The 27,864-nt window shown below is 38.5% G+C and overlaps 1 protein-coding gene across 5 annotated transcripts in view; it reads right to left on the reverse strand.

Moving 5' to 3' along the window:
* The window catches only part of LOC150080976 (uncharacterized), a 269,646-nt gene that overhangs the window by 80,329 nt on the left and 161,453 nt on the right, over positions 1-27,864 (reverse strand). For all 5 annotated transcript variants that reach the window (XM_090381210.1, XM_090381212.1, XM_090381211.1 and 2 more), the window contains exon 4: positions 25,334-25,446. In XM_090381210.1, coding sequence (XP_090237336.1) covers positions 25,334-25,446 — 113 coding nt within the window. The remainder of the gene's footprint in view (positions 1-25,333; positions 25,447-27,864) is intronic.

Consider the following 27,864-nt stretch of genomic DNA (forward strand, 5'->3'; position numbering starts at 1 on the left):
CCAATTGGTATGTGGCAAGTAATATAAAACTAAAAGCGCTCGGAAAGCTTCACGCCTAGTTAAATACAAACGAACAAGAGAGAGAGAGAGAGCCAGTGGTTTCGCATTCCTCCCTCTCTGAGTGCCTCAAAATTACAGAGCAACATATTATACCTATCACAGACACAACTGACAGCTGTAAAACTATATCGTTGGCTTCTAGGTGACCTTTGGATAAACGGAAAATACTTCACAGAGCCGTAACTAGGGTGGAGCAATATATAGGATTATCTATTTATATATGCAGAATTAGATAATGTATGTAAAGCGCAATGAGAGAGGTAAAGAGTGGGCACATGCATAAAGCAGAGTGCCATGAGCACTCCGGTTGTGCTACCTGTGTTCTAATAACATACCATTCTATGTCATTTTATTTAATATATCTCTATATTGTCCTCCTACAGAGGATTTTAATGATTCTGAATTACTTGGAATATACAACTACACTTATAAGTCAAAGATTCTTAAAGCCTCAGATTTTCAAATGTCAGATTTTCGAGGACGTCTTTTTGAAGACATTTTAATCAGTCACAATTTAGCTGTGATTAGCTGTGAGAATAGATCTAGCCGGTACACAACCTTAGCAGCGCGACAGGCGAGTCAAATATAGATGCCACTTTGGTTTCCTTTTTTGCAGCAAATAATTTCAGAATGGTCAGTCGTTACACATTGGACTATTAGCGTTCATCGTGCAAGAGTTTAATTTCGTTAAGTCAACAAATCGCTATGATGTTCATTCTCAATCACTTCCAGAACTGATCATATTTTCTCTAAGAAAAATTAACTTGACAAATTTTGAACTCTTAATTTGGATTTTCCCAATCCATCCGATTTATTTGAAAATAAAACCGCTGCTGAACTGCCAAATTACATTCAGCAACTTTAATAAAAGCATCATACAAGTCAACAAACAAGAAGAGAACTGTAGATGGACCTTGTTCTTGGTGGTCTAGTGAGCTGTCTAATTTAAGAAGACAAGTAGATGCGGCTCGGCGAAGATACCAACGCCATCCGATTTATTTGAAAAGCTTCACGTTGGCCTTCTGCTGAGGTTGAGCAGTTACATATGTTGATATCAAGAATTCTTATACAAAAGCAATCATAAATAGCAAGCGCACTAATTTGAAATCAGTTCAATCATCTGATAATAATAATCCTTGGGAACTTCTATATAAACTGACGACAGATTTACACTACAATCACTGTAAATTTTTGGGACAGTACAGTACAGGCAAATGGGAATGAGACTTTGGATTGGCATGGAACAATTAATGTAACACAACATAGGTTTTTCCCTATTGACGTTGAAGGATTGGATACAGATTTTCATTTATCTATCCGTTCAGCTGATGATAATTACTTCACCAATGAGAATTCAGAGCTATTTAGTAATCATGAATCGACTCAGTAATTAAGAAAATAAACTTCTACATGTCCTGGTATGGATCCTTTAGAAAATATCTTAATATTAAGGTTTTACAAGATGACACCAAGGATCTTGCTTGTATATATAATAAGCATTTGTGAGGGGACTTATTTCCTACTAGTTGAGCGTTATCAAAATTTACGTATTCCTAAGCTTGAAAGACCAAGAAACGATGCGAGGTCTTATAGGCCAATAAGATGCTTTATTGGCTAATAAAGTATTGGGAAGATTCTGGAAGGCATTATGGATTACAGAATACCTTCCCTCCTTCGTGAGGCTAATTTAATATCCCCTCAGCAATATGGATTTTGCCCTGGAAGATCCAGTAAGGAAGCACTTGTGGATTTTGTAAGTCACATAAAAAAAATTATTCTTATAAATATGTACTTGCTATTTTCGTGGATTTCGAGGGGGCTTTCGACTCCCTTTGGTGGGAGAGCTCCCTCCCAAGACAATGTCAAGCAAATTGACAGGACTAGACTTATTGCACATACTGATGATTTAACTATTTTAAATGAAGGTAATTCCAGAAGGGCTTTAGCGTCTTCTACCGACCATGTATTAAAGGATCTGTATAAATGGACTCTTCAGAATAGCTTACTCTTAGTTTTTCTAAACCTAAGATGATTATTTTTAAGACTAAATTAGGTCTAAACAGACCTCCTCAAATAAAAATAAATGGGACTCAACTTCCTCTTGTAACTGAAGTGAAATATTTAGGAGTGACAATTGATTACAAGATAAATTTCTCTTATTTTCTCTTCACGTCTTTCTTATTTATCTGGTGAAGTTGAGAAGTTCACTGCAGCTAATTTTAGGATATCAAGAGCAGAGTGGGGACTGTCGAGAAAAACTTAAGTTATACTATTCTGTAGTCTTCCACCCTATAGTAAACCTATGCTGCTTGAGCATGGTACCACTGGGCAATAATTGTTACATTTCAATTAAAACTAATGTCATTGCAAAGAACAATGCTGTTGACTATTCTACGCGTTTGTCGAACAGTATCGAGGGATGCTTTGCAGGTATCAGCAGAAGCGTTACCACTGGACTTTTGTTTTTTGTATTTCGAGAGCTATGTTTTTTCATATCTGTAAACAGAGCCCACCTGCATTTATGGAGATTGACACACAACAAGATGTTAGGAGAGACAGAAACAAAGATGTTAGATTGAGTTGGTGAACAAATGAAAGGACAGATGGGATACATCCGAATTTATTCCTCGGGTTTCTTATTTAATGGACATAAGGACAAATAATTGGTTCTCTATAAGCAAGTTCAGCTCTTATATTCTTACAGGATATGGTTCGTTAAATGAGAAACTGTATAAGTTTGGATTGAGCAATTCACCTCTCTGCTTTTGTGGAGGGGTCGAGAGTCTGAGCCATGCTTTCTGTGACTGTCCACATTATTTGGACATCAGGATAGAACTCGAAACTACTGTGGGAACAATTTCTCCTGGTCAAGAGACTTGAAACTCTTTAATCTAAGTGCGCTTCATGTGTTCGCCAATCAGGTGTTTAAATTTCTGCTGACACGAATGGCTTTGGATAGGTCTAGTGTGTTGTAAAAAGTTTGGGTGGATAGTTAATTTATATAAGGAATAAGAATATGTATAGTATAAATACTTGATGAAGACAGTGCATAAGATTTCAGCGAAGGGAAGTGATAAGAGTCAAGTTCTCTCTTTTTTTATCCCCCCCCTTTTCCCTTTCCCCTCCTGGAATGGGCTCCCAGAGGGTTTTTTTTTTTTTTTTTTTTTTTTTGTTTCATAAATTGAGACCCTAAACGTCTCCTACCTACTGGAAATAGTTCACCTTCCCGTGATGTGAAGGAGTACTCAGCAGTTTCCAGAGGATTGCTGCTTCTGGGTAGCCAAGCGGCCAGCACAAAACACCACGCACTAACTAACTACACAAACATAACTCTACTACACGTCTGGCCTATTTTTACAGAGTCAATAAAATTATAGTGATACGAGGCGGATTTGAACTACTGTACTGATGTCCTAGGAGCCGCCCTTAACGATAACACATATCCACGAGAGTAAATAATTAACGCAATTTATTAGTAAAAGAAACAATGAATGGTAAGTCAACAAGGGTTAGCACCATTCAATATATCCAAATAATAATTAGCGAGATCGAAAACGAGCAGGCTTGGCCGTTGTTAGTTACTGGGGGGTTTGTTTTGTAAATTTTTTTTTTTTTTTTTTTTAGGCTGATGCTGCATAAGCTCATACACTTGCTTTCTTGCATCACATGCCACTACTACTACTTTAATATAAAACGCTAACATATCACACCAGGTGGCTTCTTTTCGTGCCGTAAGGAACAGAGAGAGAAGTGAAAATCAAAAGTTGAAATGAAAGATACAATTTAACATAGTGAAAAAATATATATACACCTCTGTTTATCGCGGATATGTGTGTGTATACAGGGTGTTTCAGTTAAACGTTTCAGAACTTCTAAGAGGGGTAGGGTACATCCTGACAACTCGAAATCATATAGCAATGTGGGGTCGGAAATGCTTTCCTGAAGCGGTGTTGTACACAGAAGCACCATAAAAAGAAGAGACCGTAAGTGAGAAATTGTTTTAATAATACATGAAAAGAAGCAAAAGGTACATGGATTAAAGTAAGTGTTCGAAGTTTCTTCAACCTCGTATTGCTTTCGCACAGTGGTACCTTGGAAAATGTGCTACAAATCCCCTTTTTTCTGCTGAAGTGTTGTTTTCCGATGAGGCATCCTTCACAAGGGAAGGAATTTTCAACACGCATAACGACCATATCTGGGCGGTCGAGAACCCGCATGCAATACGACGTCGTGCAGCACAGATTCGATTTTCGGTCAATGTATGGGCCGGTATTATGGGAGATCACCTCATCGGACCTTACCTGTTACCGTGTCGTCTAACCGGACCTATCTACTTGATCTTTCTGCAGCAAGTATTGCCACAACTTTTGAGAGATGAACAGATTTCTGCATCGACGCAACAGACAATGTGGTTCCAACACGATGGAGCCCCTGCCCATTATAGCGGAGATGTTCGTAACTACCTGGATGTCACATTTGGTCAACAGTGGATCGGACGTGGTGGTCCCGTGCGTTGGCCTGCTCGGTCACCCGACCTATCATATCTTGATTTTTATTTCTGGGGTCATATGAAATCGCTAGTTTATGACACCCCTGTTGACAATGCTGAGGAGCTGGTTGCAAGAATCGCAGTAGCTGCCGAAGAAATTCGAAATTCGCCTGGAGTATTCCAGAATGTTCGGATGTCCATGTGTCGGAGATGTGAGGCGTGCATTGTAGCCCGTGGAAGAAACTTCGAACACTTACTTTAATCCATGTACCTTTTGCTTCTTTTCATGTATTATTAAAACGATTTCTCACTTACGGTCTCTTTTCTTTATGGTGCTTCTGTGTACAACACCGCTTCAGGAAAGCATTTCCGATCCCACATTGCTATATGATTTCGAGTTGTCAGGATGTACCCTACCCCTCTTAGAAGTTCTGAAACTTCTAACTGAAACACCCTGTATATACAGGGTGATTCACTACCAGTGCGACAAACTTGCAGGAGGTGTAGGGGGCACAAAGACGAATCGGAATCACATAGCATTGCAGGGTCCGAAATGCCTTCATCATGCGGTAGAGAACGTTGAACGGAAGGTCGCGTGAACAGCGATCCCGCTGGAAGTCAGCATTTGCGAACCGTTTATGTTGAAGAAACCAAGTAGCATAATCCGCAGGCTCCAATGATTGGACGCGTTGCAGATGGTATGAACTCATTTGGTTTGTTGACAGTATCCTCCATACAGTGGACTGGGAAATACCCAATCGTTGGCCTATCGCTCGAGTACTCGTACTCGGTTTGCCTTCTGCAAGACGTAGGACATTCTCCTCATTGTCTGGCGTCCTCGTCGTTTGCTCTCGATTCATGGTACCTCTCGTGAAACAACCAGTCTCACGTAACCTTCTGTGCACACGTGCGAAAATCGTATGATGAGGAACACGCCTGTGCGGGAAACGTTCCTGGTACAAGCGCAGAGCGGCGCGCCCGTTACAGTCCGCAGCTCCATACGCGAGGTGCATGTCGGCCAATTCAACGTTTGAATACTCGTCCATCCTACTGCCTCGGGAACCGGTTCGCAAATGCTGATTTCCAGCGGGATCGCTGTTCACGCGACCTCCCGTTCAACGTCCTCTACCGCATGACGAAGACATTTCGGACCCTGCAATGCTATGTGATTCCGATTCGTCTTTGTGCCCCCTACACCTCCTGCAAGTTTGTCGCACTGGTAGTGAATCTCCCTATATATATATACATATATATAGGGAGATTCAAAAGTCAGTAAACAATTAAAGAATCGGTATCTCAGTGGATTTTTGATGTATGGTAACGAGATTAGCGCAGAGAATGCATAGAATTACGTGGGGTTTTTTCCGAAAGAACGTCAAAATTAGTGTTCCGGATATGTCCACCAGGCGGTGCTGTACCATGATGACGTCGCGCAAGTGTCTGCTATAAAGGCACTGCAAGAACAACAGCTAAGCAGTTTAGTAAACGTTTGGGAAAGAAAAAGAAAAGAAGCTAAGCGGTCATGTTATCATTACCGGATAAAACACTGTTGGTGAAATATTATTACCTTATGAATCACCGCAAATGAAATCACCGAAATTGCTCAGGAGGCTTGGAAAAGTTGGGCCTATGATGTGACAGTTGTTAAAGAGCCATTCTCAGCCTCTGACAAATGAGGAACTCAGGAGGAGCAGCAAGAACAAGAGCCGTTTTGCGGTCTATAAAACCTATGACTTGCAGTAAAGTCTGCCTAGGATTGATAAGTACCAGAAGTCAGGCAACGGCATTGATCTTGACTGGGAAAGGAGCTGTTTTATTAGAAGAAAATTCAATGGAGTGTTACTATCATGTTCTGCAGGAAATTAAATATCAATTTTTGTATTATTTTGTGAAATAATAGCCAGTGGTTTTCGACTTTTTTTCAATAACGGCACCCCTAAGTAATTCATTTTATTTTGTTGCACCCCTTCTCAATTTCCTGTCTGTTAGATCCGATTCTCTGTGTGTGTGTGTGTGTGTGTGTGTGTGTGTTTTTTTTTTTTTTTTTGGGTAGTTGTTGGCGCATCGGCTTCTGTGGCCATAATGCACCTTCCAAGGTTTTTTGCAGTACTTTGATCCAAGCCCGAGGCGGGATTCGAACCCGCGACCTTTGGGTTGCCAGGCAGGCACTTTACCACCTGGCTAGCCCGGTCGGCGTGTGCGTGTGTGTGTGTGTGTGTGTGTGTGTGTGTGTGTGTGTGTGTGTGTGTGTGTGTGTGTGTGTGTGTGTGTGTGTGTGTGTAATATTTAAAAAATGTTTTATGATAGTTATTACAATAATATAGCTATAAACAAAATTACGATTCATAAACATCAATTTAGTACCTGTGTAAATTATATACACAGGTACTACATAAACATCAATTATCGATCACCACGAAATTAAAAAGATACAGTACACCGTTTTATAATGAAATAAATATATAAATTAAAAAAATAATAAGTTTAATTAACTTAAACCCAAATTACATGGCACCCCTGGATTGTTGTTGCGGCACCCCGGTTGAAAACCACTGGCGTTAAGCTATATTGTGCGTCTTTATTTACGTCTGCACAGGTGTGTTAACGGAACGTCATGCATATTGTTCGGGTGAAAAACCCAGAATAAGTCAAGGGAAATCCCTCCCCCACCTCTTTCTCTCAGGTCGGTTAACTACAGCCCCGACCGAAGGGTTCTTTAAGAATTCGTCAGTCTTCGATGGATTCAGAGCCGACCTTTCAAACTAGGAATAAAGTGGCGAAACCACTAATACTGCCACGGAAAATGTGAGCTTAGGCTTGCTGCTCTCGTATTTAATTAAAATATTTAAAGATTTCTTAAAATGAATGAATTCATTCTGTAATTAAAATGTAAATACTCACAATTATTAGCTGCATATCAAAACAATACTTACTTCCTCCGTGAACAGTGGCGCCATCTTTTATGATGCTCAATTTATTAGAATCAATTTGGACATTTTCATTGAGAGAAGGGAGAAAAACCCGATTATGATTGCCCATCTGTCCTGGATTGGGACTTCACTGGGCCAATGAAATCCTCCCTCTCTCTATCTCTCTCTCTCTCCTCGTTTCTTCCTTCGATCGATTTCATATCCTCCTGGGGAAATTCTTTCCTCTGGGAGGAGGGCGAGCAGATAGTGGGGGAGGCCTTGCCTTCCTGCGGCTAGGGACGAGTACTGGGAAGTGGTCCTGCAGGTGATTGCTGCTTCCAGGTAGTCAAGAGGCTAAAACATAACACTACACAACACACACTAAAGTTCACAAACACTTGGATTTTTTTTCTTCTTTCCTATCTTTCTCCCGTGCGGGATGAAAAGCGTTATTATTATTTATGTATTCTCTCTCTCTCTCTCTCTCCTGTGCGGGATGAATTTTTTATTTATTTATTATTTTTTTTTTTTACATGACACACACTGGCCTTACCTTGACAAAATCTATAAAAACTGAACAGAGCAACGAGGTGGAGATGAACTTATTGTTCTAGAAGCCGTCCATACATACGTTTATTTAAAAGTGCTGATAATCAACACCCCACTAATAACGAAGGAAGAAAGTACCATCATACACAGAATAATAAATTAAGAGTTTAAAAATTCAGGTCAGCCTTTTCTGGACTCTGGTCTCTCTCTCTCAGCTGGCTGACTCTCGTAGCAAAACATTTATTGTGACCACTTTCAAGGCACGAATATCCTTAGCTAGCCAATAATGAAAGTAACATTCTCCATACATTGGCTGCCACGATTTCTTGGTACTTGGTACTTTCTCCTGCTTGAATAACCGATTAGGAGAGTTGTGGGGAGGGGCACAAAATCACGATGAATTTAAATGGACACGATATCTCCTTTAGGGAACTTTTAATAGGCTCGTCTGCACCATACTGGCAAGTATGGTGGGAAAAGACTGATGGAGTGCGGTGGGAGGGGGAAATCATTATTGCGTCTGCATCTAACAATCATTTCGGCTATCCCGAGAACACATGAATATTTTAACTTTATATGTCGTAACATCCCGTTCTTTCTTCCCGCCTTCCTTTTGCAATACATTAGTTCACAAAAATGTTTCTTTCATGGAATACTGGACTAGAGTTTCAGCTTTTTAAAAATTAATTTCTGTTAATGCACTTATACATTTTAACTTTAAATGGAAATTTACTATAATAGGAAAAAATTTCCTTGACTTCAAATACTTAATAAAAGAAAGGACCTGACTCATAAACGTCCTTCCCAGGTTTATTTTTGAAATTTACTTTTTTTATTATTATTATTCTCTCCTCTAGAAACTAGCTCATTATAAACAAACTCGCAATTTATAAAAGTTATACTCCAAACAACAAGGAAAGTTTCCTCCTACGGCGAGAGAGACTCTTGCAGCACTTGTCTTCGTCTCCTCTTTGACTATTATTGACGACTTTGCAATCGATCTTCCTTCCTGATGTAAGCTCCGTTAACGCCGCTTTAATCCTTACGACCACCCACAACAAGGAAAGAAACGACGTAAACTCAGCGGCACGTTCTTTCAGGCGGCTAAAGGCAAGGGCTAGCTTAGCTAGCCCTTGCCTAATGAAATGCCTATCTTAGCTACGCGCAGATAGGCATTTCATTAGTGAAAATCTCACAGTGGCTAAAAAAGTAGGGACTCTGAAAGCCATAAATTTTGGGATACAATGGCTTCCCCTCTTTACCAACAGAAGAGGTGCGTTCAAAATTGCTACTAACGCTAATTTCAGACAAACTATCAATTCCAGTTATACCAAAGAAAGCGTAGTTTTCAATTCTGGAGAGAAAAGAGTTAAAAAAAAAAAAAAAAAAAGGAAAAGGCGAAAAAAAAATCCTGCTTATATACTCCGAGGCGACACCGTAAGGTCAAAGGAGTTCGGAAAACAAAAGAGACACGAACATCGCCGTGTTTAGTATTTACAAGACTTGAAGCACAGTTATTCAAACGCTTACACTTCTCTCCCTGACATTTCATTTTTTGAAGGGGAACTCTAGTCTTTATGAAAATGACTGATTTGAGTAATAACAGTTTAAAATAAAAAACAAAGAACGAAATACATTGATTTCCAAAAAGTATCCGGGCACATCAGTTGTCTGCATTAACGACACTGCCGTTCAGTTCAATAGCGTATAGGACTCCTTTATCTGCCGTGTTGCCCTAGACCCTCCTAGGTAGTTTCCTCCTACATTCCGCCATTGGAGGAAACTACATTCCTCCAATGGAGGAATGTAGTTTCCTCCATTCCTCCACAGAACAGCGACTAGTTGACGTGAGACGTGTCTGGCATGGTCCTCACCCCGACGCTCCATTCACTCACACATTATTTATATATTTTTTATTTTCTTCAAGACCAAAAAGTGTCTGAATCCAGCATTGAATCAACTTAGGATTGATGGTAATTTTAATGATAAAATGAAAACTATGTATATAAAGTGCTTAGCATCATAATACACAGCCATTTCTGAATAAACAGAAAATTTTTAAGGTGGCATCGTTTTAGGTTATATCTCATATTGTGAATGCCTTCACAACGAGTTGCCATGATATTGCACTACTTCGAATAAGTAACGCTTCACCTAAGGAGAAGACTAGTGTTACTTATTCTCAGATAGGTACCACCACCCCAGACAGCACTGTTTCAGGGCTATTTGGCCTTCGTCAGTGAGTGGGTAGGTACCCAAGTGATGCAATGATGGCAAAAACAGTTATGAAGTATAACTCCACAATATGAGAGATGCCTGATGGTGTATGATGTATTTAGACTAAGGCGCATTTAGGGCTAGAGCTAGAACACTAGTCTTCTCCTTAGGTGAAGCGTTACTTATTCGAAGTAGTGCAATATCATGGCAACTCGTTGTGAAGGCATTCACAATATGAGATATAACCTAAAACGATGCCACCTTAAAAATTTTCTGTTTATTCAGAAATGGCTGTGTATTATGATGCTAAGCACTTTATATACATAGTCTAAATTTGTTCGCAGCTTGAGGCTCTAGCCCTAAATGCGCCTTAGTCTAAATACATCATACACCATCAGGCATCTCTCATATTGTGGAGTTATACTTCATAACTGTTTTTGCCATCATTGCATCACTTGGGTACCTACCCAATCACTGACGAAGGGCCAAATAGCCCTGAAACAGTGCTGTCTGGGTGGTGGTACCTATCTGAGAATAAGTAACACTAGTCTTCTCCTTAGGTGAAGCGTTACTTATTCGAAGTAGTGCAATATCATGGCAACTCGTTGTGAAGGCATTCACAATATGAGATATAACCTAAAACGATGCCACCTTAAAAATTTTCTGTTTATTCAGAAATGGCTGTGTATTATGATGCTAAGCACTTTATATACATAGTCTAAATTTGTTCGCAGCTTGAGGCTCTAGCCCTAAATGCGCCTTAGTCTAAATACATCATACACCATCAGGCATCTCTCATATTGTGGAGTTATACTTCATAACTGTTTTTGCCATCATTGCATCACTTGGGTACCTACCCAATCACTGACGAAGGGCCAAATAGCCCTGAAACAGTGCTGTCTGGGTGGTGGTACCTATCTGAGAATAAGTAACACTAGTCTTCTCCTTAGGTGAAGCGTTACTTATTCGAAGTAGTGCAATATCATGGCAACTCGTTGTGAAGGCATTCACAATATGAGATATAACCTAAAACGATGCCACCTTAAAAATTTTCTGTTTATTCAGAAATGGCTGTGTATTATGATGCTAAGCACTTTATATACATAGTCTAAATTTGTTCGCAGCTTGAGGCTCTAGCCCTAAATGCGCCTTAGTAAAAATGAAAACTGAACGCACTAATGACATGAACAATCCTTTCAATAATATAAATTGAATTATATAAATAAATTGAATGATAATATAAATTTTCAAACATAAATTTGTTTGAAAGAAGGCTTACCGTCTCACCCATATTTTATAGTTATCCTTCTTTGTTCAACTACTTCGTTCACTTTATACAGAGTGGACTTTATCTTCTTAAAATTTTCGTTAAATGTTCACATTTCTAACCCCCCCCCCTCCCACTCTCTGTTCAGTCGGCGACTGCTAGAATATTAAATGTATCGTATTACAGACCTCATCAAGGCTTTTATTATTTGTTGTATTTTTAAACATTTTTACCTAATGCATTTTTGTAATAGTTAATTATTTAATCAGGATTCTTTTCTGCTGGATAGGTAGGAGAGTTTTTTTTTTTTTTCCCCCCCCGTATGATTTTTAAATTGTGCTAGTTACAAGAACTTTCCCGGCTGGATGGATCTCGAATAGCTGAGCTTTTTACTCTATGTATGTAGATACATGCAATAAAAAAGTTATTATTAAAATCAGTTTATTCCCACAAGGGTCATCCTGGACGGCATTGTGCGAGAAGGATGTAAAAATTTACAGACTAAGGTGGGAGGAACACATATACAATATAAAAGAGTACATGCGTGCTCGATCGGAGAAATTTACAGGATTAAACATACAATTGCATGGAGACAAAAACAAAGTCTGTCATGTACAAATATAGAAGTAATAAAAAAAAGAGAGCAGTCAGTCATGTCCAGGAGCAGGTGAACATCATAGATTCATTACCTAGTAGCAGTTCTTGAGGATTTCGTTCCTGTAGAGCTTGTCTTCACAGAAACTATCAGGGTGTATCCCAAATTTACTGAAGATCCGAAGACAATTGGCTGGAAACATGTCCCTCAGGGAATCAATGCTTGACAGCGTAAGAAGCAGAGAGAGAGAGAGAGGAGTCCGGGTACTTCCCTCTTGCCTTCTCCGGGCCAGAGATTAATGTGGACACCGATGGAGCATCAATCTGCTTCGTTATAAGCCGTGCAAGCGTGAGGACATTTCTTGTCATGATGAGATGTCTTCAGGGAAGGTTGCCCAGATTTGCTTGTAGGAGCGATCTGGAGATAGTTAGTGTGGCCTACCACTCTGTACATCCATCTACGTAACCAGTACTCCTAATTGAGATACTTGTTTAGGTATGAGGCAGGGGCAGATGACCAAATTTCAGATGCAGAGAGAGGGATAGGATTATTACTCCTCAGGACGTGCCGAACAAGCAATGCTAGCTGATGCACTGCCCAATGAGCCGCGTACGTCTTCTGCCATCATCCTGACAAAGTGAGGATGAAAGGTAAGCCAACATCCCAGGTGAGGCTAAATGAAATTTACAATTTTATTTTTATTTCTAATGCGTGTAGTGTGTGCTAGTTGCTTTGCACTGCTCACACTGCCCTCTATATTCTGTCTATTATTTGTTATCAACTTCATTCCTTCTTTTTGGCAGTAATCTGGTCTAGCAGCGAGTGCTTAAAGCGCACTCTCTGTTCTTCTGTTGCTGCATGCCTGCGTAGGGTCGCCCTGATGTGATTTTATTGCTTCGGCGGGCTGACGTTTTAGTTAGTCTGTTTCGGTAATTTGCATTACGTTCGAAATGCAATAATTTTTACGGTTATCTGTATCCAGTGGCCCTCTGAGGAGAATGGATGCAATGGTCGTTGTTATTTGTTCTTTGTGATTGTCCTATATCTATTTTCTTTTGTGGTTAGTTTCTTGCGTCTTTTTAGTGATATTTCACATTTTTTGGCCTCGGTGGTTATCAAGAAGCCGGTCTAAATTAATTATTTATTAGCTTTTAATTTTGGCTACCCTTTATCAAATATTTTTATAAAAATTTTTTACCCATATTCCTACCACGTTTCTTATGTTTCCTCTTTTGTCTTCGCTCTTTTCCGCTTACCCTCTTTAATTTGTATTTATTTTAGATTTTGCACTACGTGTTGTTAGATATTGCTTTATGCTGCCATTTACGTTCGCGGTTATCTATTTTCCTTTCTTCCTTTCCTTCTTATTATTAACTTTTATATATATATATATATGAGTTAAAGAAGGAAAGGAAGTACGAAAGTAAGCTAATGCAGCCAATAATGCTAAACCCCAACGATGCACAAAGAATAAATTAAGAAAATAATAAGGGAAAGAAAGACAGAGTAAGGAGATAAAAAGAAAAGAATAGAAATGAGAGGAGAAAAAAATGGAAAGGACAAGTGAAAGGAACGAAAAAGAGAACAAGAGATTTATTGGGGGGGGGGGGGAGAGAAAGAGAACAAAGGACAGGTAAAAAAAAAAAAAAAAAAAACGTATTGAATAATACATATAAATTTAATCAAGAAAGGATGTTGCTGTACAACTCACACCCCAGCGTCTTCACTGGGTGTCAACCGCCAGAATTGCAAACAATAACAGCAACATCGTGTCTCTATTTCTGGTGTGTGTGTGTGCCCCTCATGTATTTTAACAGTTGACACAATAGAGATAAATATAGATCTGAGTTTTTATAAAATGAAAAAACAAGAACTAAATTTACTTAGTTGTAAATGCGTAAAAGATAAATAAATCTATAGAGGTGAATATAGACCTGAAATTATATAAAAAATTGTAGGTCAGAATTTATATAAAACGAAAAAATAACTAAACACACACAGTCGTAAAAGCGCGAAGGATAAATAAATTTAGAAACATGGAAATATATATATATATATATATATATATATATATATATATATATATATATAGAGAGAGAGAGAGAGAGAGAGAGAGAGAGAGCTGCATGCTCGTGACATCTAACGAAAAAGGGGGAGGGGAAAAAAGTCTAGAAACTTCGAAAAGAATGTACAGTGACAGCTAGAAGTATCATTCATTACCGGAGAAAAATAAATTAGATTCTAGAAATTTTGCATTTTATATATATATATATGTTTTTTTTTTTTTTTTTTTGTCAACTTTACAGCAAGCAAGTAAAGTTAATGAGTATATAAGAGAAGCTTTTACTGATATTTGAAATAATTGATTGACATTTCAAATGACGTGATAATAACCACACAAGTATGACCACCTGAGACTTATTTTTTCCTTATTTGTTTTAGAGATGAACATCCATTCCGATAGCAATTACAATCATATTCTGTTTTCTTTGTTTTCAGTCAGCTTCTGTGGCTGTCTAGAAAGAATGTTGTGAAATGGGCATCTTGCTGGATTACCATCGTTGGCCACCTGGGTTCTATCCCCCACCCCTCCTCCCCCAAACGAGAATCCAGACGAAACCTGACCGAAGCTGTCATTCGATGAATGCAAAATCAGTTGTTCCACTTTTCCAACAACCACATGATCACCTGAGGTCACCTGCCTTGTCCTACAACTGTAGTAGGAGAGGGACATCTGACCTTGCCTCCTCTCAGTGATGACAAGCCTTGATGTGATAAGATCCCAGTGAAAGCACGTTCCTTGGTTCATCCCTCGGGGGTATTTCCGTCTCGAAGACAAAGGAGAGAAAAGGATTTAAGTCACGAGTAATGGGAACGCAAACAAAAGTGAAATTAATGATGCGAGACTTCAGTTGCACGAAGCTTTATCAACCGTTCTCATTATCTGCTGGAGGTTGAAACAACTGATCATTCATAACAGCCGTTCTGCAAATGCAGATGTATTTGTGCATTTGCAGAAGGCTGTTATGAAATTTTAAAGAGACTCGTTAATTCCATTTTCTCTCTCTCTCTCTCTCTCTCTCTCTCTCTCTCTCTCTCTCTCTCTCTCTCTCTCTCTCTCTCTCTCTCTCTCAAAGAAAAGTTCTTCGATCCAAAAATGACAAAATAACTTTCAACTGGTTTAACTATTCTTAAAATAATAAATATCTGTTTCATAACCGTCTACAAAACCTCCCTGTAGGGTCGAGCAAAGTGGGATATGTATAAAATTATAAAGCCCATCTTTTGGCATTATTTACCATTCTATTACTGAAATCCAGCACATTTTACAAAAAAGAAGGGATAAAAAAACACGGAAATATTTAAGAAGGCAATCCAGCACGTGTTTCAATGATCACATGTCTTAAGATTCCATGCAAACAGGGTTGATATTTCTCTCTATAACATTTTTGCGGCTAGCAAGATTTACTGCATACAACGTAATTCTTAACTCTCAATTTCTCACAGTGGGAAAAACTTTCCTTTGCAACGAGTTGGGCTGGTATTAGTAGTAATATTACTAGGGGCATATGATGCAAGGAAGATAGCTTATAAACCATCAAAAAAAAAAAAACACCTTCCTACATCATCTATCGATCCCCTCCAATAAGTTCTTCCCAAAAACCAAACTATTTTCCTCGTTACGTATGCTGCATTATGGTCGTACAATCTAAGCTTAAATCTGCTTTACACTTTTTCAAATTCTCTAAAGTAGCTACAACATTCTCGCCACAATTTCTTTTTCTTTCTTTTTTTTTATTTATTTATTTTTTGATCAGCAGTCATTCATACAGTTGGAAGAAACTGTATTACAGACTTCATTAATGAATTTCTTCTAAAAATCGTTTAGGCCTATGATTATTCGAAATAGTAAGGTCGTGTAAATAAAATACATGTAAGCACAAACATCTAATTTGATGTATTATCCGAAAATGGAAATACATTTGGAAAAAAATGGAAATACATCTTGACTGTGCTATTTCATTATCTTATCTAGTTTACTTCTGCAATTAACCCTGCGCGATCGTTAGTTGTTTCGCTTAGCTAAAGAATGGAAGCATGAGTGGGGGTTTGATTATAATCAGTTATGGACTATGTGAGGTGATTTGGTTATAATTCCTTAAAAAGAACGAAATCGGGCAGCATTAAACAAAGAGATGCCTCTGACTCGCTCTTAAAAATGATCATATACAGAAGTACATAAAAGAAAGTTCTTTATTCTTTAATTCAGAGTTTGGGTTGAGGAAGTGCCTTTGGGGAGCATAATATAAAGCCATATTGTGTTTTTCAATTAGCCGAACCCATACAATTGCATATATCTCTGCTTATATTTATAAAACACAATTTATAATTTTTCGGATCAGAAGCTTAACAACAGGTGGTAGAACACACTGTATGCATGCGAAGTCGCTTATGCAGAGTAACACCATTCACTTTTTGACAATGAGATTAGCCCTGAACGCATTGTGTGCGTTGGATCGTAGTGATGCTAATCTGGAGATCCACTAGCACTGGGAGGTCCACTTACCAAGTACTGTATGTCGAAGTGAATTTTTGAAAAATCCAGAAATAAACAGTATTTCCCCCGTAATCATATGATGGATTACTGATGGGCCAAATTTTCTAGAGGGTTTGCGTAAATTTTTTTTAAAGGATCGGGAAACTGATGTGAGTATAATAAGAATATCAAGTTGATTTGGGGAAGTACAACTCATAATGATTTAACCAATTGAGAAGCATGACACATACTTCCACAAATATGTTCTTACGATTATTAGTGCTAATTCCACTCCTGTAAAATAATAATAATTTCAGCATAACAGCAGTTTCTATTAGTTCCACACTTTTGGTGTGCTTCGTGGACACCCCCTGTGAACTGCAAGCCCCGGGCCACTTCCTAGCTTCTCCACAACCGACTCTGATTGTTCTTGTCCTGAAAGTGGGGACGTGATCGTTCTTAGGCAACACATTAATATTTTTCGGGAGTTTCTACTTGTGATTGGCGTTTCGATTTTGCTAATTAGTGATATAACCTTTCGTTATTTGGGGGGGGAGGTACTATTATTTAAAATTGACGCTGATCATTCTTCCCCTGTGCCCTTCAATTCCGTGTATAATTGTAAACTTTTAATTTACAATTATAAAAGGTGTTATTACACTTTGTACAACCGTAAATTAAATTGTCAATCATGAAATTGTATTTAACATTAATTTATGAATTAAAAGTATTGTTTTAAATTACAACAACAAAAAAAATCTCCATAATTTTATAGCTTTATCATTCAACTACTGAAATATATCACAACCATCATCAGTGTTCTGCCAAGGGATGTTCTGGCAGTCCTCGCGGTATCACAGTTGGTATAATCGCCGTCCTCACCACCCCGGTAAAAGACCAGAGTTCAAATCCTGACGATGACTTGAGGAATTTTTAATGGGCCAGTTTTCAAAACGTGGCTGAGTTAACCGGTCTCAGGAGAGGACAGTATAGTATTTTCTCCCGGAACCTCGGGGTTCTTCGTCCAACAAACAGGCAGACCACAGAACACATGCAATTTACAGACATCTTAACACTGCTCGACAAAATTTGGTATGGTGGTGTACAGGGCTGTAGTGAGGGAATACCCTCTGGATTTTTTTTTTTTTTTTTTTTTTTTTTAGGTGAATAGCGTATACCTTCTGGTTTTTGAAAGACTTGAAAAAACAAATATTATTAAAATATTTACTGAAAATTAAGAAATAGATTTATTAGAATTTGATTCTTAGGCAATACTTATAGTTTTATTATTTTTAATATATATGCCGTATATATAAGTAAATATGCCATATATACATATGGGTATACCCTCTGGAATAAACCTGATATGCCCAGTATACTCTCTGCTTTTCGTAACATTCACAGAGAATACATTCTGCTAATTTTACGACTACAGCACAGGTGGTATACCACATAAGGTGACATGAAGAAATTTCTGGCAGATATAAGGGACTTCTATAGGAGTTGTATAAGAATTACCAAAAAAAAAAAGATCACATTACAGAAGTAGATACAAGATTCTCGAAAATTCTCAACAGCTAAAACAGGCCTGACAGCAGTGAACATGCTTGATATAAGAGTGTTTATAAAGATTCTGTGGCAATAAATCCCATTCTTCCACCAGTGCAGACTTTAGTTCACCAAGTAACAGAGGAGTTGGCTGTCGGAATGCAATGCAATGCTCAAGGACTTCCGACACATGAGCGATCAGATTTAGGTCTAATGATTGTGCTGGACACAGCAGTCATTGGATATCTTCAGTTTCAACATATTCCTCCATCACTTGAGCTCTATATGCAATGGCGTTATCGTGCATGAAAGAAAACATGGACTAACCGCACCCCTAAAAAAAATCGCATATAGGCTTCGAGTATCTGTTCCCCGTACCTCTATCAAAAATATGGAGGGGTGCGTCCGTTGATCATTATTCCGCTCCATACGAGAACACCGCCTCCACCGTAAGTGTTCCTTTCTCTGATGTTATAGGGACCCAGTTCCTCTGTCTCCAGATGAAATAAGGTCTAGAATCTGTTTGTAGGCTAAAACAGGACTCACCTGAGAACAGAGCTCTATTTGTCAGGGATCCAAGTCACATGTTCATAGCACCAGTTTCGACGAGCTCTGCGGTGATTTGGGTTAATGAGATTTATTGATTTTATTATTATTTATTTACTTTTTGTACTTTGTTGCGGCCTGGAGGCCGCAACAATAATGAGATACAAACCACTCACTTTCTTCCGTGCAGTCTACTTGAATTGAGCCTTTTTGACACAATCCGGTTGGAAATACAGTATTTTCACCTATGGTTGCAGCAACCTCAAGATAGTCAATAACCCGACATCGTAGGTTCCGTCTTGCTGTTAGAGTCAGATAGCGGTCTGTTCTGGTTGACGTAGCCCTCGGGCGACCTCAGCCAGCTCTTCTTGTAATGGTTCCTGTCTCCTGAAACTGCTTCGGAGGCAAAGGTGTCACATATGTGACACCTTTGCCTGCGACCGCCCGGCTTCAAGTCATCTAAATGGCCTGTCATCTCCAAGAATCACCTGAATGATGATAATTTGCCATCCTGAGTACTGGAGATGTGGCTATCTCACTAAGCAAGCCAAAAAAAAAACGGGAATGAAGTGACGTGGTTACAACCTGTGTTTTTATAGGCATGAATAATTTGCATAATGTGTGGCTCTGTAAGGTGGTAGATCGATTTCAATTGAGTACTCGGAATTTACATGACAGGATGCCTATTATATCAAATATTCGCCTTCGGCGACAATGTTCAATAAAATATTAATGAAAAATATTTTGTTCTGTTAATTTTGTCAAGCAGTGTATATACGGTGCAATATGGTCTAAGTTTCTGATGCACCTAAAACCCTAATAGAACAGCAGGTTACAGCACGCGACACTGTAACCTGCTGTTCTCTGGCCACTTTCTCTCACCAACTTTTCCCACCATCACATTCTTCATCAATCCTTGCATCGAAACGTATGTCAAATCCATCCGTATTCCGACTTCTGATTATTTGAAACATCTCTTCTCATTCATCTTTCTCAAAACCTATATTTCTCACTTTATGAATCCATCTTATGTTTTCCATGCTCCTCCATACCTACGGCTCAATTTTCCAATCTTATATCTTACATTCTCAAGGTCCATGTCTCTTTTCCATAAAGTACCACACTCCATAACAAACATCGTACCAATCATTTCTTAAAGCAATTCTTAATCTCCCAGATTATATTTTTCGTGGCCTCCCCCAAAAGTTTTTTTATCCATTGCTATTTTTATTTCCCTGCTTTTTTTTGCCGTTCCGCTGTTAGGTTAGGCTTACGAAATAACCATACTCGCTCACGCGTTCTGTTCTATCTCTTTCTTTCCCCCCCCCCCATTTCAATAACCATCATTCCCATCATCTTTGTTTTCTTAATATTTATTCTCATCTCACACCTATCACAACGTTCCTTTAGCCTATTAACAAAAAAAAAAAAAAAATCTAATATGAAGGGCAATCATTTAGCACATAAAATAAATCCCATAACTTTTAGAAACGCTAAAGGTTCTCTGAAGATTTCAATTTAAAGAAAAGCTTTTTCCATTAACTGAAGCTTTCGCAATTATGAAACACAATTATGGAGGTAAAAAAAAAAAAGAAAAAAAAGTTGTTTGGTTCCATGTGCTTCGGAACCAGTCACTGCATCTAACTGTAGATCTACTAAATGGATCAAAATTTTACAACAGCAGGTTGTTAATAACGGAACAGTTTGGAGAGGATAGTAAATTTTTAACCATGCTGCACTTCCCCTAAACTTATTTTCCCATTTTTAAGTAACTACCAGAGGTACGATATTTGGATACAGTTTGCATTGTATATAAAAACTAAAGTTCATCTGACGACTGCCTTGTCTTTTCCTCAACGCTAGAGGCCGTCCATTGTCTCTGTAACGAGCGGTTACTCAACTGTGACCTCCCCTCCGGGTATAACGCAGTACTTAGTGCTAAGCCTAACAATCACGGGTATTTTTAGCTGGCCGGTAATTACGGTAATGTAGATAAGGCCGCCATTTTAAGCCTTTTAACTTACAATAATAGCTTCTCTTTCCTTTCTACTGCGATGCAGAAACATTTTGTTTCACAGAGATTACAAGTCCGGTACTGCACCAACCACTGAAGAGTATAAACCACAGCTTTAGATGTTCTTTGTGGGGGGAAGGATAGGCGAATGAGTTTGAGAGAGAGGCCTGGTGATTACAAAAAGATATCTTGCAAGAAGGAAAGGAGGAAAAGAAAAAAAAGAAACTGATGAGGAGGGAAGATACAGAGACGAAACAATGTACAGTCCGCACGATATGAATTATACACAGTGCTGAATTGCATTTTGCATAGCTATTTGAGTTTTGGTAATGGGACTAATTTAACGGAATATTTAGAATATTATTCCAAATGGGATAATATTCTAAACGTTTACCAAATTGTACGAGGAAAACTGGGAGCCGTTTGACTGACCTGGAAGTCAGTCAAACGGCTGACTTCCAAGTTGATACCCGAACCAATAAATACAGTTGCTGAGTTTACTTCATTGTAATTTTATGATTTCTCATTTTAAAGCTGGTAAATTTAGTCAGTGATTTTGATGTTTTGTTTTTTTTTTAATTTAATCAATGATTTTTTTTTTGTTTAATCAGAAAACATGAAAAAATTTATTTTAAAGCTTTTTGTAAACAGACTTCAATCTTTTCCCCCTTTTAAAAAAGTGGCAGCTTGTGGTTTAAATAAAGGGGATAGTTGCAACCTAAACAAAAAACGGGGGGGAAAAATGTCCTTTTTGTTATTATATGCAATGTTTTTAAACATAAACCAAACTATATTCATAAGGCTGCTATAATAACAAAGCATCCACTATAGGGACTATCTTTGGAGTATTTGAGACCTAGGAAAAATATTTTCCGAGGGCCCTACCCTACTTTAATAATAAAAAAAATTAATACTATAATCCATAATTAGGATTACAGTTAATATAAAAATGTAAAGCAAATATGAACATATCGACGCCACCCGTCTTTTGACCAGAAGCTACAAATTTGAAAGTATATTTTATTTGCAAATTTTATAAGGAACGCGAGCGCTCATGCTCGGCGTTACTCTACTGAATATTGCTGATTTTGGCTGTGTCCATTGCCATTTACGGGCCCCTCAAAGTACGGGTCCTAGGCACATGCCGAGTTTGTCCTAGTTTTAAGATAGGCCGTGCTCCACTGAATTACAAACGTGCTGCACCACAAACCAAAGTGTGCGTGGTTACGTCATTTGCCCTGATAACTGCGCACACACGAAAATACCAACGAACCTATGTCTCCACGCTGGGTTGCTACCAAGTCGACTGCACTAACAGCGAAAGATCGCAAAATTACATTACGGAGTGTTGTACCTATGGGGAAGTTGGCAGGGTTATAACGCACCGATGTTGTTTAAGTCTAACGATATTCAATGCGCTCTTACGTAAAGCTGTGAAGGATATTCAATTCTATAGAATTTGGTAACAAAAAGAAAAAGTCACTGAAAGAAGATAAGAGTTTTTACGAAAAATGTAGTCAAAAGCGCAAAACTAAATTCCTGGTACCTAGCCAGATTGCTGAACCGCCCTACGTGATCTTTAAAACACACACTGTTTTGTTTTGAATTCACTCAGGCTCCCCTAGCCTGATTTCTCTGAGTACTCCGGAGCCCGATTTCTTTACTTATCCTGATTGTGATTTATGTAATGAATGCAAAGTCTAGTTCTGTGGTGAGGCGAAACAGTTAAATATTTACTGGTGAGAAAGACTTGCTCTCTAATCAAGACCAGCAGACTCACGACTAGCTTTAGTGCAAATAGCTGTTTCACTGATATATGAACTAATGAATTGATGTATTATATTGAGTATATGATGTTATCAGCACGCTGGCAGACGATTGGTGCTGTATTTGATATTATCCGCATGGTGGCAGATGATCGCTGGCTGTCTCCATGTGCCATGACGGGAATGATAATCAACCAGTGATAACATATTTTATCTTTATGCTAAGAAATTACCTGTACAGTATTGCACTAAATGGTGGGGTTACCAGGAAAGCTGGCTGGGACAGCCTTCTTTAATATATATAAACAAACAAACTCACTATAACAATGTAGGAAAATCAAAGATTATGTTTAGTGAATTTACTTTATATGTAAAACTGGTCATTATCTGTTTTTAATGATTAAACGTATTTTATGATCACGGAAAAAAAAAAAAATAGGTCGTTAGCTAAAAATAGGAAAACAGAATGATTCAAAAAGTCCGATTTTAGTCAAGAACGTATATAGAATGGGTAGCTGACGAATTTGCTTGTCACTTAAAAATCAACAAAAATCATACCTTATAGCGATAAACTGGTTGAAATCATTAAGCCAATGAAAAAGACATAGGAAAGCTTTTTTTTAATTTACAAAAATCATTTTATTTTTTTAAGTAAAAAAAAAAGGTAAAGTGCAGCCATTATCAACCCACTGCAGGATGGAAGCCTCCTCAAAAAAATTCATGCTGAGGGAAATGGACCATAATCTGCCACGCTGGTCCAGTGCGGGTTGGCAGATCGACCGTATTCAGCAGTCAGGGGCTTGAACCCCGGTCTACTCAAAGAGCGTGCTACTGCACTCCAGCTCCTGACCTATGGAGGCCTTCAATAATAAGAGAAAAATACTAATGACAAGTCGATCACTTTCAAATCCTTAGCAAAAGAATAATTGTCTATCCCTGATTTACAGTGATGGTTTTTAAGGAGATTTGCTTTTATTTATCTGTATTTAGCACTATTCAGATTTCACTTTCTACTTCCTACCACCCAAAAAAAAAAGACCATCAAGAATATTTCACGACCTTTGGAATATCGGTTGAATTTAGTTCAGAATGAGTGCAATTGCATACCAAATTTATGGTGCACATATTTTTAGGGCCCATAAAAAATAAGGGGCTCCCTAGACCGATAGTAATTGCATTATTCCGACCCGAGATCTCGAAATAATGCACTAGGGAGGAAAGTGCGAGAGAAACTCAAACTAAACATAAAGAGAAAAAAAAAAAAAAAGTCGCCTGGGATGGATGGATTTGTCCAATTATATTAAGTGAGGCAGCAAAGGTGATATACAAACCCTTGGCCATATTTATGAAGGAATCTTTGGATTCAGAGGAAGTCCCTATGACGAAGATGTGCGAACTTATCCACAATTCACAAAGCGGGGTCATAAGGTGACGTGAGTAATTTACAAACATCTTAGCTTAACTGATTGTTGGAACAAACTTCCATTTTGAATACATGGAACTGTTTTTTAGGGTCCGTAGTCTAACGAAGGACCCTTATACACTCGGTTGTCTGTCCGTCCGTCCATCCATCACAGCACTGTATCTCTGGAACCACTCAACCTATTAACTTGAAATTTTGCATGGGTTTGTACATCATGTGGGCCAACATAACGCCACATTGATCGTTGTTGACAAAATTTGTCTGAGAAAGGGAGGGGGTAAAATGTGGGGCGAACAAAATGTTTTCAACAACCTATAGCTTATTATACACCGTTGGAAAGAGCTCAACGAGTAGGTTTAAAATATAATTTTAAAATATTTTTAAAATTAAAAATGGCGGCGCCAGAAAATGTGACTAATTTTCGTGTCCCCCTCTATTCCCCACGCTAATGGAGCTAAAAATTTCAAAATCACATTAGCTATGCGTTATTCGATGCTTATCAAGGAACAACTACTCCGATTGAAATCTATCATTACTTTGTGTTAAAATTAAAAAACACATTTTTTATTGCACTTCGATAGCGCGCTTCTTTTTACTAAATAACTCATTTTGGTGACAAAAAGGTTGCTAAACAGTTAGTTAATAATTCTATAAAGGTCATTTATAAATTTCGCGACAAGAAGTATTTAACAATTTTCAAAGCTGGAGTTGTCCGGGCAAAGAGGTACTCAGAGAGCCAGTGTTGAGGCGGCGGTGGTGGGGAGGAGTCTGCGCGGAGTCTTGCACGGCCCTCACCTGCCAGTCGCATCTCCCCCAGACTTTAATCGCTTCTCCACGAAGAAGTCGGAGTCGCTTCTCCCTCCCTTGTCATTTGCAACAACTGGAAACACTCAAATAGACAACGTTTTCATTAGTTCCTCAGTTTTAGGCCAAGCCGGAGTATTAGAAACTTTTTTTCAGCTACCATAAAGCGCTCTATTTGAGATACTACGCTAACGACCATTTGTGACTACGGACCCTTCATCCTGAGTGCCCGGCACTCATCAGTTGACCAATTTATTTAATTGATGCTTTATAAGTAAGCAACCGTATCTTGCACTTGGGTACAAGGTCACGCGACGTCAGTATGTATTGTGTCTGTAAGTGCACGTATTCTACATACAGAATTTCTGAAACTGTGGTCCGAGGCCCACTAAGGTACGTAGAGGAGGTCCGTGAATTACTGTATATCTGAAATCTCTTATAAATATTTAAAACGCGGGAAGAATTTGGGGCAGAAAGACTGTTAAGCTTAGGATCCGTGTAATTTTTTTTTTTTTTTTTAGAGTAAAATGATTATCACATAGACGTAAAATTGTGTGGTACACCAGCAGTAACATCGAATAAACGTAAAGTGACATGAAATTTACTTACCGATTGTAATACTTGAGCCGCCAATCGAATAAAAGTTGGACTCGTATGGTCCGCAAGGTCGCTACTGTACGCCCTATTAGTCAATCGAAATTCTCCTTCTACAGCTGTGCTTCCTGCAACAGGTAAGACAGTATCTGAAGTCATTTGCAAAGCAGAAAAAATAACATAAAGGGCCTAACATTAACAAATAACAGTAGCAAAAATTAGCAAACTAAACATTACGTATTGTTGTTACCATTATTATGATCCACCAAGGGCGCTGTTATGCCCTGGTAGTTAATTGAAATTATCTACGTCTATCGCCAGACAGCTATCAGTACAGGAACTACAAAGAGTTACTGCATTCGCTGGGCAGCGACTGTTAGGAAATATCGAGACCAAGTTCTGAGTAGTCTTAATTTGGTCTCGATGGATATATAACAGTAATGAGCAATTCGCGAATCCATCCCACTAATTAAAAATATTAAACTAAAATAAATAAATAAACAAACTTATGTTATTTATAAGATTTTATTTTCTAAGTTCTTTATTATATATTTAATAAAGAAATAAAAATAAGACAAGTAATAAAAAATATAAAATGTAACAAAACGAAACACAACAAAATACAATTCGAAATTTTAGGAACAAAAATTCTACATCCTCAAAAGTATGTAATTCTAAACAGCAGTAAATTCTTAAACTTCATATCTTGCATTTCTAAAGAATAAATTTGCTTCCGTTTTTGGCATACGAAACCCTATTAAGATTTCAATGCAAGTGAAAGTTTGCTCACCACTACACTCAATCCTGAACGGAAAACCCCTGGGAAAATTCCCATAAGGGCAGCAGCAGCTGAAATCGAACCTCCATTTTCAGTATTTCACATCACATTTCTCACCAGTCGCGGTGGTAGCGTGACGTGATTGCTAAACTTCCGTTACATTCCATTGTTAGGTGCAGCTATAGTGTTTTAACATAAAAAAAAATTGCTTGATCCTTGAAGATTCTCGATTCCTGATGTTTTTAGGCTGATATGAGGACCAGAACATGAAAACAGAACAAGTCCATTGAGCTATCCTGCTAGGTGTCAACAGTGTACGCTGGTGATAGCAGTAGCGTAACAACGTGGGGAGTGTTTTCGTGGTGCATTTTGGGCTCCTTAATACCAGTGGAGCAACCTATGGATGCCACAGGTTATCTGGAAATTTTTTTCCGACCAGGAGCATCCCTTGATGGCCAGTGTATCCATCTGCGAATGGGTTGTTTTAATTGGATAATGTGCTGTGTCACAGGATCAAAACTGGTTCCAACAAAATTAGCATTAATTCAGCATACTGCGATGGCCTGATGGTCAACAGACTTGGAACGAGCTCTTCAGAATAGAGATCCGCAACCATCCAATTTGCAACAACTGTGGAAGGCAACTGAATCAGCATGAACCAGCTTCCCTGTGACATGCTTTCGATACCTAGTTGAGTCCATGCCACGACAAATCCAGGCTATTCCGAGGGCAAAAAAGGGGAGTTCTATTCGTTAATAAGTAGAGAGGAGCAGTGGGGTGCTCTTACAAAGAAAGGTTCTAGTTTTTGATTGAGGCGATCTGATTGAGGTGTGTAATGCTTTGAATGGATTGAGCAAGCTCAATGCTGACAGGATTCTCCTCTTGCTCATACTACGCACACGAGGGGGCGTAAATTTAAATTGAGGAAGGACAGTTGCAGAATGGATGTGCAGAAATTGGTAGCTTGAATAAATTTAAGGAAGAACTAGACAAACTCCTGGAGGGAATGGATAGGTGAAATCGGATTATTTTATTATTATTTTTTTTATCATCAATACTAAATAGGTGCACCAAAGAAAGTGGCCACTCAGTACGTACACACACTCACACCATGATTTATGGTCATTCATGTTTCCACATGTGAACGCCATGGTCCTGCTGCTAGTACTAGATACCACGTGATGCGCAGGCATAGCAAAATTTGTTACTCTTGGAATGAATTTTGTTTAAACATTAAATACATTGCAGTCGTTGATATTCTGCAGACCTCGAAAAAGGTTTTGTTCTTCCTTTGATCCCTGTACCATCCTTAGCCCGATGCTATGTAACAGCTGACTTCACTGTTTACAAAATCTAGGTCCATGTAGATATTCGCATAACGCAATAATTCCCTACACAGCACCTCCCGTACTTAGAGGAACTTCGAACACCATCTTCTTCAGAAGAATTAATAGGACAGGAAGAAATATGCTGGCTCCATTTTAGACCATCTGAAAAGGCTGTTATAAATAGCGAGTTTCTTCTCTCCTCTGAGCAGTACTTATTGTTTCCATTTTAAATTAAAGACGATTATTAAACTCCAATAGCGGAAGTTAGGGGGAGAAGAACAAACAATGAAACGGAAGTAATTATGATACTGTTCAGTCGTTGAGGACAACTGTTCTGTACAGATATATTTGAGTAGAATAACCTTTCAGGCGTCATCCCACTCCATATAGTTGTCTCATGGCGGGAAACAAGTCAATAAAAAAGCTGCATGCGCCGCGAA

The sequence above is a fragment of the Mastigoproctus giganteus genome, chromosome 9 (assembly GCF_048544385.1).
Source record: "Mastigoproctus giganteus isolate SK-2022 chromosome 9, ASM4854438v1, whole genome shotgun sequence".
Classification (NCBI taxonomy): domain Eukaryota; kingdom Metazoa; phylum Arthropoda; class Arachnida; order Uropygi; family Thelyphonidae; genus Mastigoproctus; species Mastigoproctus giganteus.